General features: G+C 44.8%; 1 protein-coding gene across 2 annotated transcripts; it reads right to left on the bottom strand.

Annotated features, from left to right (window-relative positions):
- Nucleotides 1–5,594: 5,594 nt before the first annotated feature.
- Nucleotides 5,595–7,123, bottom strand: LOC119651829. Of its 2 annotated transcripts, none has more exons than XM_038055623.1 (4): nt 6,628–7,123; nt 6,333–6,582; nt 6,176–6,273; nt 5,595–5,922 (listed from the first exon to the last, which is right to left on the bottom strand). In XM_038055623.1, the coding sequence occupies exons 1-4, from the start codon at nt 6,636–6,638 to the stop codon at nt 5,706–5,708; spliced, it is 576 nt and encodes a 191-aa protein (XP_037911551.1). In that variant the 5' UTR covers nt 6,639–7,123; the 3' UTR covers nt 5,595–5,705. The 2 variants fall into 2 exon arrangements, with proteins under 2 accessions (XP_037911551.1, XP_037911550.1); XM_038055622.1 differs by having other exon boundaries at nt 6,333–6,566; nt 6,628–7,121.
- Nucleotides 7,124–17,404: the final 10,281 nt, after the last annotated feature.

The following is a 17,404-nucleotide window of genomic DNA, read 5'->3' as shown; positions in this document are numbered from 1 at the left end:
AGTGGGTAGAATTTCAACCATTCCCTGATGGTAGGGGTTAACTTATGTGTCCACTAACCCTTTCCTGAGCGTTCCCATCGCTCTTGCCTTCTATTTACAAATCTCTCCCGTTCGGCATTCTTCGTCTGCACTAAAAGTGAGATGGGCTGCACATTGCGTGTGTTCGTCCGCAGCATCTGAGGCAGACCTAAAGGCAGAAGACAATCTAAAAACTGTCCCAGACTCCATTCAGTTTATTAGCATTAAGTGAGATGGAATAGCTTTCCAAAACTGGAGATACTAGAAGCAGTCTGGCAGTATACCGTGACCCGCTTACATCCTTGTCAGAGTCATACTTGCTGATTTGTCGCGAGCAACTACATGTGATGCTTATAACTGAGTGCGTCTATTATTATTCCTAAATATGAGTACTTTCCGAAAATGATATTAGTTTTAGCATAGATTGCAAAGTGCGCGAGTTAGGAACCAAAATGTGCGCACCTAAAGTGAAACAGGGTTCATTTTCGGAAACCACCCAAAAATCTGAAAAAAATCATGGTGATGCGTTTATACGAAATCTAGTCCTCAAAATATGTCCCATTCCAGTATCTACTCAAATAAACTTACTTATAACATAGTATATTACCAACTTTTTTAAATTGCCTGGAAAACCCCCCTTAGGTTCACTCTAGGAGTACCAAATTTTGCAAGAGCATAGAAGACAGCCGGATAGCTGAGTGGTTAGAACACAAGGTTGTCGTACGGAAGGTCGCAGTTCAAATCTCACTGGCAACAGTGGGATCCAATACTGAAAATGGAAAAATTCGAACTGCTATAACTTTAGCAGTTCTGATTTTCATGATACTTGGCATGCGTATACGAGACATTGTCCCCTATGCTGGTGCTACTAGGATGAACTTGAGGAGGTTTTTCAGTTAATTTCGAAAAGTTAGTAAAATACTATTAGCTTATTTGGATAAATATCGGAATGGGACACATTTTGAGGGCTAGATTTCATATAAGCCGATCATCCAGATCGAGCAGGCGCCGCAAGATGTTGGGCAACGCATTACTGAAGGCAAGACGAATACATGGTAGCAACGTCAGTACCAAAGAACAAAGAAGCGGCAACGTCAAATCGCACTGGTGAATCGAGACCACTAAAGATAATAGTTTCTCCTGTCTATGATCGAAAATCAGAACCGATAACAGCTACGACGATGAAATCCGTGCACGGTTGTTGGCAGCCAACAGAGTCTATCTGAGCTTACAAAAAAAAAACTGTTTCAATCGAAACGCCTCACCATTGGGTTTTATCGCTTTTGCACTTCACTGTTTACTATCGAGGACAGAAAAGCACTTTCTACATACCGTTTTTGGGGTTTAGCTGAATATGATAGGAGTTAACACGACCAATTCGACGAACCAAATCGCAAATGGGATATGACTGTTTTTTCTACACCGCGTGACAAAACTTTTTGGGAAATGTCGTGGACTACGTCCACACTCGCCGACGGTCGGAACAAGGCGTAGGCCAGGCTTTAAGAATATCGGATTGGTGAACCTAGCGCAAAACCGGGATGTCTGGAGTTCCTTATTAAGACCTACTAAGTGTAGACCGGATACCGGTGTTGTGCCACTGATGATGATGTTCTGTAAAACACTATGATAAACTTAAGGGAAGTTGGGTAGTTTCTGAGAATGAATTCGTTAAATAAATTTCCTTTCTCTCCCCCCACACTCCCTGTTTTTCCAACCAATGTCAAAACTAAGACCTTTTATTTGATACCCAACATGGGTATATTCAGTGAAAAAAAATGTACACCCTTTTGCATTTATGAGGACCCTCCTTAAACTCAAACTAGAAAGTTGTAACTAACTGCATGCGTGGGCGTTCAAAGTTCCCACTTTCTCATAAAATTTCGTACTAATTTATACAGCCATTTCTGAGGAAAGTGCGTGCGACTGACAGACAGACATTGAACCGATTATAATAAAGTTTTGTTTTTTGCTTTACAAACAAAACCTTAATAAAAACTATGGTGAAGGGATCAGTGTTAGCAATATGGCTAAACTGTTAACTGTACTTTGAGTTTTCGGAAAGTCTGTAATTCGATAGGGTCCTTTCCTCTCAAGCGTTCCTCAATGCAGAAAATTATGATATCCCGTCTTTTAAGACCCAGGATTTATGGAAATTAGTACATTCATATAGTTTTCTACGTCTCCTACTGTTGCAAATAATTATTATTATTTTGTTAAGGGAAAGTCGCACCGCGTCCTTGAAGAACTATTGTGCCCCTTTTACTGGTTATAGTGCACCTATTGACCATGTATCTCAAGCAGGCATAAAACCGTTAGGAACTTTAGTATGTTCACTACTTCCAGATCATTCAGCTTTGCATCTGGTATTAAGTGTTCTCCCAGATGCCTCGACCTACTTTGCGCAAATGCCGCACACTATCCCAGGACGTGTATAGAGGTTTCGTCCTCCTCCTCACAAAAACTGCAGACAGTGTCGGTAGATATCCCTAGCTTCCCTAAGTGATAGTTCAGCCGACAATGACCAGTGAGAATTTCCACTATGTTTCGGAGGTTCTTTTTGGTGAGGTTTAAGCAATCCTTTGTGCGCATGGGTTCGTATCCCCCAATAAGCACCCTGGACTGCTCCATCCCTGGTAGGCCCGCCCAATATAGTTCCCTCAACCGTTCCTCTTCATTTCTTAGATTCATAGCCATGAAACCGTTTCCGATTCCACAGAAGGGTTCTGACCCGTGTAAAGGCGTCCCTACTTCCTTCTTGACTAGTTCGTCCGCTGCCTCGTTGCCTTCCAACGAGCCGAGGGTATTCAGTCTCTCAAAGCATTCCCATACGAGTTTAGAGTTCACCTGGTTGGACCTAAGTGCCTTGATCGCTGCTTGGCTATCTGTGAGAATGACTATGTTCTGCCCCCTGTAGTTCCTTTGCAGATTAAAGGAGGCACATTTGTCTATGGCATATATTTCCGCCTGGAATATGCTAGTGTACCTGCCCATTGGCTCAAAGTACATTTTCCTTGGACCAACGACACCAGCACCCTCTCCCTCTGCTGTGAGGGATCCGTCAGTGTACCAAGTAATCAGTTGCTGGTTTAAGCCGTATGTCGCAGCCACGCTCTCCAAGTTTGCCTTGTTACTCCAACGTGTTTCAAACTTCTTATCCAAGTGAAACCTCGTTGTCATATTATCCCTTGGTATCAGTAATTCGGGATACCGCCTAGAAAGAATATCAATCTTCCTTCGATTTAGGCAGCTCCCCGCCTCGCTCATACTACCGGCCATCCTGAATATTGATCTCCTTGCCTGCATCTATTATGCAGATGGAGAGGGGTTCATCCCAGAAGGACCTTCAGGCATGCCGTTGGGCATGTCCTCATTGCCCCACTGATACACACGCAACCCAGCCTCTGGAGCTTATGTAATTCTCTGGTTTGTGTGCTCAGTTGGGTTCTTTCTGCCCAGATTACCGCTCAATAGGAAATCATTGGCCTTACTATTGCGGTATATATCCAAAGTAGTATCTTCGGGCTGCAACCCCATTTTTCATCAGAGCCCTCGTGGCTTTCCGACAAGTGTTTCCGACATGTGTCTTCTAGAGTAATTTTTCGTCTAGCGTAATTCCCAAATATTTGACCTCTGTTTCTAGTTTCACCTTCATATCATGTAATGTTATGGCTCTCAGGTGATCAAGCTTACGCCTCCTAGTGAATGGTACTATGGTGGTTTTGGCTGGGTTGATCCGCAGTCCCACCTTCCTGCACCAGGCACTAGTAACCCTTAATCCAGTTTGGATTCTATCACATAGGGTATCTTCATATTTGCCCCTACAGATTAAAACAATGTCGTCCGCGTAACCCTGGACTTGTATTCCAGTATTTGTTAACACGTCCAGGAGTTCATCCATTACCATACTCCACATCAGCGGCGATAGTACCCCTCCTTGTGGACAGCCTTGAGTGGTGTTCATGATAATAGAATTTGTACCTGTCGGTACTTCTATTTGCCTGCTTTCTAGCATTTGCCCATCCAAAGTGCCAGGGTGTTTCCCACTCCTTTGCGGCTCAGGGCATCTTGTATCCCTGTGTGCGATGTGTTGTCGAATGCTCCTTCGATATCCAAAAACGCGCACAGTGCAATTTCTTTTGTTTCTATGGCATCCCGTAGTACCTCTGTCGGCTGATACAGAGCAGTTTCAGTTGACCGTCCTGCCCGGTAAGCGTGCTGGCAGTGATGTACGGGATTACGCTTTAGAACATTAGTTCTAATAAAGTTGTCAAAACCGTTGAGAAGGTCATAACCTTCTCCACCGTTTTGAGTACGAACGACGTTAGGCAAATTGGCCTGAAAGATTTAGGGTAAAAAGGATCCTTTTTACCCGCTTTAGGAATACAGACCACTTTTGCCCGTCTCCATGCCCTTGGTATGTATCCCAGTGTTATGCTCCCCCTTACCACCCTCAGAACGGACTCTAAGATAATTCCTAGGCCTCTCTGGATAAGTGCTATGAAAATGCCATCTGCTCCGGGAGATTTCATTGGTTGAAAGGTTCCCACTGCCCATCTTAGCATAGCTTCTGAGCATTCCTCTTTTGCTAGTTTCCAGCTCTGCTTCCATCCCCTTTTATTCGTTATTGGGGTGTCAGGCAGACTATTGTCGCCTGCTACCGTGAGGTAGGACCCCGGGAAATGAGTTCTGAGAAGAAGGTGTACCCTGTCCTCCTCATTCTCGGTAAATGTCCCATCTTCCTTTTTCAAGCAGACAGAGGATATTCTCCCGTCTTTGGCTACAGCCTTGTACAGACTGGTTGTTTCTGTGATCTGTTCGATCCCTTCACAGAATCCGCTGAAGCTGTTCCGTTTCGCTTCCCTGATCGCGTTGCTATACGCACTCAGTGCAGTTTTATACCTCTGCCAGTCCCCGGTTTGTTTTGCCCGGGTAAAGAGTTTTCGTGCCTCTGTTCTCATTCTGGCTAGGTTCTTGTTCCACCATGGTACATCTCTTGATGACTTGACTGTCTTAGCCGGACAGCTGGCCTCATATGCGTCAATGACGATTGTGTTGAGGTTTTCCACCACCGTTTCTAATTCCAGTTCGCTCCTGATGTCACCGATGTTGCTCAAGTGCGTTGCGTAGGGTTCCCAATCCGTTCTCCTGGGATTCCTTATTATTCTTTCTATTTCAGAGTTACCCTCAATGTCGAATCTGATTATCCTGTGATCAGATATAGAGGGTTTATCCGACACCCTCCAATTCCTGACCATTCCGTTCATTAGGGTATTTCCTAGAGTTATATCTAGTACCTCCTGTCTGGTGCTGGTCACAAATGTTTGAGTGTTCCCTACGTTGTAATATGGTGGACGTTGGCATCGCAGCCGAGAAGTGGTAACGCCCTCTTCTCGCAATACTTCGTCAGTTTTGCAAATTGTTCCGGTGTAACCCGGATTCCGCCTCCTGAGAAATATTCCGACGCCACAACTGCCTCTCGAGTGCTCCTCCCGGCTTCCAATGAGACCTGGATAGCCACACAGTCCCCGGTTCAGAGTTCTTGAAAGACATATGTGTTGCAAATAAAACGAACGTTTAAATATGAGGGCATTTTATTTTATTTTGCGCATTCACAGTGATTTTGTCACATTATTCTTAAATGGAATTCGGAATTTTTATCACGTTTTACAGTAGCCACGACAGCTCTATGTGTTGCCGTCGCTACAATAGAAACAACTTAAAAGCCTATCTAAAAATTTACTATTCGATGATGGCGGTAATAATTCCAAATTTTGTGACTCGCTATCGTCTGTATTATCCGATTCTATTGTCATTTCTTGAATACTGAACGTGTCAGTTAAGTCTTGCTTCTTTGCCGATTTTAATTTTGACGGAAAAAATGATACCTCTTCTCCGTCGTCGCTGAAAGTGGTAAAAGATAGTCAAAGTTTGAGAATAAACAGATGTGCGAATTCTAATATTAAATAGAGACTTCAAATCAATAAGAGGGAACAATGTTTCTAGCCGTCGAAAATAGAAAAACACAAGGCAAAAATTGTCGAAAGCCGGAAATAGCTAGCTTACAAATTAAATTTAATGTTAAATGAAAAAGCTGACAAATCTTTTTATGGCTCCACTTGGCATACACACTGTACACTTTGTATCAAAATATTACCTTTCCGATTTGTAATCTACCAATGGCTGGTTCTCGGCATAGCCCGGTATCTGTAGCCTATCAATTGGTATCAGATTCGACGGCTTCGCCTTTTTCGCCTGCTCAAAGAATAACAAATTAACCAAAACAATAATAACAGTTTCAACTGCTCACTAACATTTTCTTCCTGTAGTTGACTGTAATTTTTCTTGGCACGTTCGACTTTCAACTCCAATTTCCTCTGAAGGATCTTGCAAGTACTCATTTGAATATTTTGCACTTCTGGAAGCGTCTGGCACCTGGAACTGGGTCCATCGTCATTCATGGTTCCCTTAAAAGCCACCTTAAGGCTATTGTTATTGGCCGACTGTCCATCATCCTCCACAGATTCCCGTCCTTCCTCATTCTTCGCCTGGAAAATGTCCTCTCTTTTAGGCAATAAGGAAAATCCAGCACATAATGAGCCTACTCACCGCATCGTCATAACTACCGTTAATTGCACTAAATTTATCTTCACTCTCGATTCCGCTGTCTTCCATTTGTGCACGATAACGCAAAGTACCCAAATATTCTCCAGATGGTTTCCAATATGAATATTTCACACAATGCACTCGGTTCGATGTCAGCTTGACAGAATTTTATTGATTTTTCCGGGAAAGCGCTAACCGGGAAAATCCCTAGCGCGGAATTTTTAAACTTGAGTAAATTTTCGTAGGTCATTTTACCCTTCAACTGAAAGGGGGCAAAATCAAATTGGTTGTCGAATCTTGGAAAATGACAATGTCTAAACTTCAGAAAAGGTATAATCCTTAATACGGTAGAAGATGGAACGTTCAGGGTTGAACTATCTATTTACGCTTGATTCCTTGTACATAACATTTTTGCTAACAGTATTGGAACAGCGACAGTATGCATTTCATATCTGTGCTGGAAATTGAATTTTGTATCTAAGTTATGATCAGTTATCGTCAGTTATTATTAGAAAATGTATCTTCTTATTATTTCTATTCAAATAATAAATACATTATTATCCAAACAAGCAGAGCAACACCCCAATTTACACATATCAAGAGCAGGAGAAATAATATCTTTAACCATAGTTTCCGAAAAAAATATTTCCAACGTTCTGCTGTGAATCTCTCGCGGAGGCGAATTGTCGCTTTTGGAATATATTGTTATCACATTATAAGCCTGCGTTGCTGAATTAACAGTGTCTGCCGGCTCTATGTCGAATTGGCTATTAACAGCAAGCTAAATGTTGCTTTAAAAGATCTTTTTCACTTGTTTAACAAACCAACACAATTGATAACAAAATCTAGAGCAATTCCGATTTAATTTTTTCTTTATTTTAATGACTAAAATCACAATCCAAAAACACGTACAGAAGAAGGCCGTGCGAGAAAGAAGCCGTGCGTACTTGCCGGTGGTCGAGGTAGAAGAGACCGGCTTATCTCTATGCGGTCTTTTCCTGTCCCAACCAACGGCACCTTCTCACCGCTAGTCCTCCACACCCGTGGCGAGCTCTAAAGAGTGGAGAGTTCGGCGCGCCATCTATTTGCTCGCATTCGCACCATTCGAAATAAATTTCGAATGCTGCGAATCCTGCCGCGCCACATATCTCTATGCATTACAGTGGCTCTCAGCTTATTTCAACCAGCACTTACACAAAAGTTTAATTAAAACTTCTAAACGGACAGAGATATAAAAATTTAAACACAGAGTTGTTAGATAATGTGAAAGAATAAAAAAAAAAATATTTTCTCATAAATATTATGCACACCCTAAACAAACATTGCCTATTATCGAATACTATACTTATATATGTACGTATATAAACTGAAGATATACATATTTTCGATTTACTTCATGCCCAAAAGGTTCATTAACACATACCATCTCCCCCTTGAACACTACCTTGTCATGGTGGGGGAGCCTGTAGTAGTTTACTACTACACTAAGGGTGTCCAAAATATAAATATGGAAACGAAAGATATAAACTCCCCAAATGGTAAGAAGTCACAGACTTCGAATCCACCCGCGACCATGAGCAATTATGTCACGGCCGAGGCGCGGATTTTGGAGGCCTCACCACATTCATACTCGCCTATAGGTAATTCTATAGAAGGCATGCTTTCCGACTCAGTGGAAAGCTTGCATTTAGTGCCTACGGCGAAGTTAGCCAGAAAGGAAAGTACGGAAACTCTCAAATTGGGAGAAACTGGAAATCCTACTACGGCCGGCCCGTCCGCGGTACTACAGCCCAAATCTACCCGCAAACGGAAGAGGAAGGCCCGGCAGAAGGGAACTTCGGGCTCTAAGGGGGGCTGAATCCTGCCTGTCAGAATCTTCTCCTTCATCCTTACCGGGAAGAGCGAAAGAACGGAAAGCTGGTGACGTGGACGCTACTGGTTTAACGCCAGTATGTGGAAATTGATCCAAGCGGCCCGGACACCATGAACCTGGAAAGGCCCCACAATGACGGCACAAGAGAGCACTGCGAAGGAAGATGAAGCACCTTGGGAATGAGGACATCCACGTGGCTGTACCACTAGGCGCCGTAACGTTCAGAGAAATCGGATGAAAGGAAGCGGAATCTTCGGCGGAAGATGGGGATAAACTGGAAACCCCAGTAAGATCCACACTGAACGCACCAGACTCTTCTGTCAGCGGTCTGTCTGGCCAACGCTTTATTGTGCTCCGCATCAGGGCTTATATCCACGCATCCCGCAGGGATTAGGACCGGTGTGCCGAGAGGTGATCAACTCAGCGAGAGAGATATCAATGAAGCTGGTCCCTCCCAGAGGAATACGAACACGAAGGCGGGAAGGAAGAGGACGTATGCGCAAGCTGCAGCCTCTGTCCTGACTGCTACCGTGGGAGTTTCCTCCAAGGATGGCAAAATATCAGAGGAACAATTTACCATCCTCCGGGAATGCCTGTGGACAAAAATGCTGGAGCCTGGAACGAAGCCACGATGTAACAATCAAGGTTTTCGTGATGGGCTTCTCCATTTGGAATGCACTGACGAGGCTGCCTGAAAGCGGCTCCAGCAAGTAAACCCAACTTTGAGTTTGAGTATTGTTCCCAGGACTTAGCTACGGTCATCATACAATACAGATAAATGGCGAGAGGAAAACATCATAGTTGCCTCCGCTTATTTACCCTATGGTTCTTTGTATCCTCCACCGACACAAGAACTTAGGGATCTGGTGGCGTATATAGAATCAAGTGGTCTCGAGCTCTTAATAGATTGCGATGCGAATGCTCAACATATTTGTTGGGGCAGTAGCAAATGCAATCCAAGAGGGGAGAAGCTATTTGATTTCATCACTTCAGCTGGTCTTATGACTGCAAACGTAGGGTGCGCCCCTACGTTCGTGGCACCGAGAAGAAGCGATGTAATTGACCTAACAATCTGTACCTCAAAATTTTTAGAGTTGATTACACACTGGCGAGTGCTAGACGAGGTCTCACTGTCAGATCACCAACACCTAGAATTCAGTCTGACTATTGCGGGCGAACAGTCTGCAGTACAAAGACTGAATCCTAGAAAAACGGATTGGGCAAAGTTCAAGGAACTTCTTGGTATTAAAGTATAGCTCCCTAGGCGACTAAGGCTCCTTTGGCGCTAGAAGATGAATTGAAAACTCTGAATTGCACACTTTTAGAGTGCTATGAAGAGGCTTGTCCTATTTCCCGAGGCCAAAGCGGTAAAACGGTTCCTTGGTGGAACCGAGAACTGCAAAAACTCAGAAAATCAACCAGGCGACTTCTAAACCGTGCTTGCGAAAGTAACAAGAACGAAGACTGGTTAAATTTCAGGAACTCACAACGTGAATATAAGAGGCTCGTAAGGTGTTCGAAACGAGACTCCCTTAGAGCGTACTGTGAGGTACTGGAAGGCGAAAGAGACACTTCAAGGCTGTGTAGGGCCCTCAAAAGGGATGTGTCGACCAAGTAGGATTCTCTTAGAAAACCCGACGGTACTTTCACGAGCTCCAGACTGGATTCAGTACAGACCCTCCTGAAAGTACACTTCCCGGGAGAACGTGTGGGAAAAGTGGTAGGGGGAGAGTTGACGGTTCTTGCAACCCCTTCAACACGCAAGTGTTGCAAGGGGAACTGGAACACTTCGAAAGTGGTTGTTACCCATGAAAAGGTGAGAGCTGCCATATTGTCGTTTGAACATTTCAAAGCACCTGGCACCGACGGCATCTATCCGGCAATGCTAAAGGAGGGTATGGAGCATTTAGAGCGACCTCTAGGGAATATTTTTCGAAGATATCTTGCTCTGGGCTACGTGCCTTCTTCTTGGCAACAGGTTCAGGCAGTCTTCATACCGAAATCTGGGAAAGATGACGATTCTAATCCAAAGAACTTCAGACTTGACTTGACTTGAGTTCATTCTTGCTAAAAGGTTTGGAGAGACTTGTGGAGCGTCACATTCGTGGAAACGCACTTAGATCACACCCACTTAGTGAAAACCAACATGTTTACCAACGTGGAAAGTCCTGTGAGTCTGCTCTTCATTCTTTGGTCACAAAGATAGACGATGCAACTTTGAATGGGGGGGGTGTTCGTGGACATTGAAGGGGCTTTTGACTGTGCGCCTTTTCAAAAACTTTGTGATGCCGCCAGAGCGCATGATGTTGATGATGCTTTAATTAAGTGGATCCATGCTATGCTAACGCAGAGATTGCTCTGCGCTGAGGTGGGTGTTGATCGCTACCTGACTGCATAAGCAACGAAGGGCTGCCCCCAAGGAGGTGTGCTTTCGCCACTTCTGTGGAGTATGCTGATCGACTCACTACTATGCGAACTGCAAAATTTGCCAATACACGCTCAAGCTTATGGCGATGACGTGGCTGTGTTTGCTGTTGATCGGGATCTTGGAACGGTGTGTAGGAATATACAACGTGCCGTTGATTTGATAGACAGCAGGTGCCTCAGACATGGTCTGTCAGTTAATCCAAATAAAACCACAATGGGTTTATTCACAAAAAGGAGAAAACTGGATGGACTTTACCTCAGTGAGATGAGGGGTACTAGCCTTCAACTCTCCGAAGAAGTGAAATATTTGGGAGTCACTCTAGATAAAAAACTTTTTTGGAACAAACATGTAGAGGTAAAGATGAAACGAGCTCTCACAGTTTATGGGCTATGCAAACGGACCTTTGCCTCGACATGGGGACTCAGGCCTCATGTGGTAATGTGGATATATGTTGCCATCATTAGGCCGATGTTCGTATATGCATCCGTGGTGTGGTGGGTTAAGGTGAGACAAAAAGGTTTTCACCGTAAACTAGCCACACTGCAAAGAATGGTGTGTCTGGGTATCACTGGTGCCATGAGCACGACATTCGGCGCAGCTCTGAATGCACTACTCAATTTGCAGCCCCCGGATATATTTATTCAAAGCACTGAAATGAGAGCAACTCATAGACTAATTCGATTAGACCTATGGGGAAACAACGGATGTGGGAGCACGGAGCATTGGAAGAGTTACTGGGAGGACTGAATCCAGTTCTTAAAATGCCTTCCGATTCTCATGTCCCCATACATCTGTTTGGTAACAGATATGAAGTTACCTTGAAGTGTAGAGAGTACTGGGAAGACCCAGAGGAATGCGTGCCGGGATATACGGAAGTATTCTACACCGATGGCTCAAAAACAGAAGAGGGTTCTGGAGCTGGAGTCTACCTATCGAATAAAAACTAGAAGTGGGCTTTTCTTTGGGACAATATTCAACGGTTTTTCAAGCCGAAGTTTATGCGATCCTAAGGGCGGCAAACTGGGTGGTTGGCGAGCGGTTGAAGGGCAGGCGTATCGCAATCTGCAGTGACAGCCAAGCTGCATTGTGGGCATTGAGCAGTCCTTTGATCACCTCGAAAATCGTTCAGGAATACAGAAACCGTTTGAACTCTATGTCTAGATTCAATACGGTGAAACTACTCTGGGTACTTGGTCACTGTGGCGTAGAGGGAAATGAAATCTCGGACGCTTTAGCAAAAGCGGGGCCAATCTCCCCTATGCAGGGACCGGAGCCAGCAATTGGAGTATCGGTAGCATTGGCTAAGTCTCTTTTCAAAAACTGGGAACAAGCTTCCCATAATGACAGGTGGCAGAGCGTAAATGCCATTCGACACACCAAACTTTTCCTGCCAGAACCGAACATACGTACCGCAAAGTTTATCCTGTCGAAAAGCAGGAGGACTTGCAGGTGTATTGTGGGCATTCCGACAGGCCATAATTCACTAGCTGGGCATATGTTCAGAATAGGAATTACTCAAGATGATACGTGTCCCTCCCCTAATGAGGAAGCGGAATCCACGGAGCATTTTCTATGTGAATGCCCCGCCTATGGAAGCATCCGGCATCAGATCTTTGGTACCGATGTTCTCCAATTGCGACGGGTAGCATCCCATTCACTAACGGAAATCCTGCGATACGTTAACGTTAAATTCTGTTAGACGGGGGTGGCGAGTACAATGGACCAACACGGCCTGAGTGCTCAGAAGCTGGAGCTTCTCCCCCACCATACACACACACACAACACACACCATAAATACATACATAGATCTGTCTCGGGTATTTGGTATTGATATATAAATGATTAAAAACTAAAACCAAATGTTTCCCTGTGGCACCCCACTCATATAAGCTCACTTTTTTTGTGATGTTGACGAATTGATACGTGACTGTGACGTCATACACGTTTTAGAATGCATAAATTTCACATAAAATGTAAAGATTTCACCTTATAATGAAATCATAATACGGCCACAAACATTCTTGGCCCCAGCCGCTAGCAACGGAACGAAAGAATGCGGCCTACCGAGTAATGTTGAGAACGCGGGCACCGCGCAGAGACTTATCACGAACTCCGTCGAGCGGAGAAGCGACTTCACAGACGGAAAAAGGAAGTTTGGGAGTACCAACATGTCTGTGAACTAGAAAAGTACAGGGAGCAACCGCACCAGGCGCGCAAGGTTTACCAACAAGTCAGCAGGATGAAGCCTTATACACCTCGATGCTCATCCTGCCGAGACAAAGAGGGAAGTCTGATTTCCGACAGAATGGGCATATTAGAGCGATGGGTTGAGTACTTTCATGAACTACTGAAGAACATAGGCGAGTTGGAGGTCCCGCCAATTGAAAACAACGGACAAATATTGCCACCACCAAGTACAGAAGTAACAATAATGTTGCATCCTCAAAGACTTATCACGAACTCCGTCAAGCGGAGATGTGACTTCACAGACGGAAAAAGGAAGCCTGGGAGAACCAAGGAGTCTGTCAACTAGAAAAGTACAGGGAGCAAGGTGCGGAAGTTTTACCAGCAAGTCAGCGGGATGAAGCCTTATGCACCTCGATGCTCATCCTGCCGAGACAAAGAGGGAAATCTGATTTCCGACAGAATGGTGAGTTGAGCATTTTGATGAGCTACTGAACAACCAGAACATCGGCGAGTTGGGGGTCCCGCCAACTGAAGACGACGGACAAATACTGCCACCACCAAGCAGAGAAGAAACAGTCCGTGCAATTCATCGGCTTAAAAACCGTAAGTTACCAGGAGCTGATGAAATTACAGCCGAATTGGTTAAATATGGAGGCGACTAGTTACACCAATTGGCTCATCAACTTGTGCTCAAGGTATGGGACATCAAATCAACGCCTGACGACTGGCAACGAGGCATTATCTGTCTAATACATAAAAAGGGATATATCACACAGTGCAGCAATTATAGAGGTATCACATTGCTGAATACCATCTATAAGATATTCAGTAACAGATCAGATTTTCTCTCTCTGGCAAGTGATGGAAAAACGGTTAGAATATGGACAACAGTTGCACCATCTTTTCATCGGCTTTAAAGCCGCCTATGATAGCAAAGTCAGGATAAAAGTGTACACGACCATGAGAGAATTCGGTATCCCGACGAAATTAATAAGACTGACTAGGCTGACCCTGACCAATGTGTGAGACCAGATAAAAGCAGAAGGATCACTCTCAAAACCATTCGACATCAACAACGGTCTACGACAATGGGATGCCCTATCATGCGTCCTCTTTAACCTGGCCTTCGAGAAAGTGATCTGTGATGCTGAGGTAGATGCAAAAAGTACGATCCTGTTTAAGGCGACCCAACTACTGGCCTATGCTGACGATATCGACATCATGGGAAGAACCATCCGAGAAGTACAAACTGCCATCCAGATCGAACAAGAGGCGCGAGATCTTGGGCTGCACATCAATGAAGGCAACAAAAAGTATATGGTATCAACGTCAGCACCGAAAACCAACCAAACAACAACATCAAATCGCACTGGTCAAACGAAAAGAATGAAGATAGAAGAATACAACTTTGAGACCGTTGATAATTTCTCCTATCTAGGGTCGAAAATCACAACCGATGACAGCTACGATGATGAAATCCGCGCGATTCCGTAGCCTACATAAGGACGGAATCTATGAGTGATACCATGACCGTGAGGTTGTTGATAAAATCCGGCTCAATAGGTTACGGTGGGGGTCACTTAATCCGTATGGATGAGGATGATCCAGCCCGGAAAGTCTGTAAGGGCAATATCTTTCTTCTTTTTCTTCAGCCTTTGTCCCGTTCACAAGCGGGGTCGGCTCGTCGTGATCGGCTTCGCCATTTGGCTCTATCGAATGCCTGATCTGGGTGCAATCTCGAGGCTTTCAAATCCCCATCCAGCGTATCAAGCCACCGTTGCTTAGGTCTGCCTTTTGGTCGTTTACCATCGACATCGATGTTCAGACCAATCTTTGCAAGTGAATTCTCGTTTGCACGAATTGCGTGACCATACCATCGAAGACGCCTCTCTCGCAACTTTTCCACGATCGGTGCAACCCCATAACGATCGCGGATATCCTCATTTCGGATGTGATCTAAACGTGTGACGCCACTAGTCCAACGTAGCATCTTCGTCTCCATTACCGCGAGACGCCGTTCATTGTCTTTTATGGTCGGCCAACACTCAGAACCATAGAGAGCGACTGGACGGACGACATTGCGGTAAATTTTAGATTTGAGACGTTCGTTGATACGTCGATCACAAAGGACACCAGTTGTGGAACGCCACTTCATCCAGGTTGCGTTAATGCGTGAAGCAATTCCATAACGCAGCTCTCCATTGGCTGATAGCGTTGACCCGAGGTATTTAAATCGCTCAGTTCTGGGCAGATCACTGCCGCTGACAGTGATTGTGCCTGTTTCATGGGGATCGGTCGTCAAAAATTCAGTTTTGTTCAAATTCAATCTGAGACCGTGTTGCATGAGGCGATCATTCCATTTTTGAACAAGTTGCTCTAGATCATTTTTGCTATCAGATGCTAGGAAAACATCATCTGCATAAAGCAGTGTGTAGGGCGCTGGACGTTGGATATCCCGTGTGACGGTGTCCATAACAAGGACAAAGAGGAGTGGTGAGAGGGCACTTCCTTGATGAACTCCAACAGAGACACGAAGCGGTTTTGATACACCCGCCATACTTCGAACTTTACTTTTCGGATCGTGGTAGAGCAATTGAACCCAGCGCACGAGTTTTTCTGGCACGAAGTGTTGTCGTAAAGCATACCAGATGAGTTCGTGTGGTACATGGTCAAACGCTTTCTCTAGATCCAGAAAAGCAATGTAAAGAGGGCGATGCTTCTCACGGTGTTTCTCCATGAGTAACCGCGCAGCGTGTATTGCGTCAGTAGTTCCGCAGTTCTTGACAAATCCGGCTTGATTCACGGTTATTTCAACGATTTCGCGAATACGGTTGTCAAGAATGCGTTCAAAAATCTTCATGGTATGGGAAAGTAACCGGATCGGATGGTAATTTGAACATTCTGCTGGGCTACCTTTCTTTTTCCATATTGGAACAGTGGTACTTTCTTGCCAGTCAGATGGTGTTCTTCCTTCCTGAATAACCCGGTTAAAAAATTCACTGAGCCACAGTGTTGGGTCCCAGCTCTTCGCTTTCCAGAGCTCAGATGCGATGTCGTCAGGTCCTGTTGCTTTCCCCGATTTCATTTGTTTTATTGCATCCTCGACTTCAGTTGCGCTGACTGGTGGAACTGCTCCAAATGTCGGCAATGATTGTGGAAGTGAAGGATGAGCAAATTCTTCAGTTGAAATCTGCTCGAAGTATTCTCGCCATCTATCCGTTGCGGCTCGACGGTTGGTAAGCAAAGTACCGTTCTTGTCATTAACACAGCAGAAGTGTTCGATATCCTGTGTGCGCTCATCACGGCTTTTAGCAAGTCGATACAGATCTCTCTCGCCATCCCGAGTGTCCAGTTTATCGTAAAGATTTTTGAAATGGTTCGCTCGGGTGACAGCGACCGCTTTCTTTGCTTCCCGGTTGGCATTCTTATAAATTTGCCAATTAGCAGGCGTTTTATCGTCGAGAAATTTGTGGTAGAGGCGTTTCTTTTCACGGACCTTCATTTCAACATCATCATTCCAAAGCCAAGTATCTCGGTTGATGTACCGCTTACCCGGCTTGGTGACCCCGAGGGTTGCAGAGGCCGCTTTGTGGATCGTGTCCTTCATTTGGTTCCATGATTCTACCACATTCGTAATGGTTGGCAATCGTATGAGTGAGACCGTTTCTTCATTCTTCTCACCAAATCGCCACCATTTAATGCGCGGCGGGCCAGTGCGTTCCTCACGCCGTTTTATCGGTGGCTTAATTCGCAGGACAGCAATCAACGGCCGATGCTGAGGTGCGATGGTCTCATAGGGAACGACTTTGCAATCAGTGACAGTGGTAAAATGTTGACGTCTTATGAGAATATAGTCGATTTGCGTTTTATTGTTCCCACTATAAAATGTGGGAAGATGAGACAATCGTTTGATGAACCATGTATTCATAAGTACAAGGTCATGGGTGTCCGCAAAATCGATTATACGTTCGCCACCTTCATTGCGCGCTCCGAACCCCTTTCCCCCATGGCACCTGTTACCGTCTGCCTTTTCACCCACATGACCATTAAGGTCGCCGGCAATGATTATGCAATCGTCAGCAGACACGTGACAAGTCTTTTCATCGAGAAGTTGCCAGAAGGCATCTTTCTCAGCATCTGGTCGGCCTGTCTGTGGTGCATACGCGGTGAAGAAGTGAATAGTGCGATCAGCTGATATAATGGTGAGCTTCATCAGCCGATCATCAAATCGTTCGACTTCTTTAATGGCATCACGGAAACCCTCTGAGATGGCAATGCCAACACCATATTGA

This window comes from Hermetia illucens, chromosome 3 (assembly GCF_905115235.1).
Source record: "Hermetia illucens chromosome 3, iHerIll2.2.curated.20191125, whole genome shotgun sequence".
NCBI lineage: Eukaryota > Metazoa > Arthropoda > Insecta > Diptera > Stratiomyidae > Hermetia > Hermetia illucens.
The sequence above is the reverse complement of the archived record's forward strand: the minus strand, read 5'-3'. Positions and strand labels throughout refer to the sequence as shown.

Bases quoted from the DNA above. Each gene is read 5' to 3' on its own strand.
- LOC119651829 (XM_038055622.1), bottom strand. From the start codon at position 6,693: ATGGAAGACAGCGGAATCGAGAGTGAAGATAAATTTAGTGCAATTAAC. The intron at 6,274-6,332 runs GTTAGTGAGCAG...TTCTTTGAGCAG, and splicing joins GTCAACTACAGGAAGAAAAT to GCGAAAAAGGCGAAGCCGTC. The intron at 5,923-6,175 runs GTAATATTTTGA...TACCACTTTCAG, and splicing joins GTAGATTACAAATCGGAAAG to CGACGACGGAGAAGAGGTAT.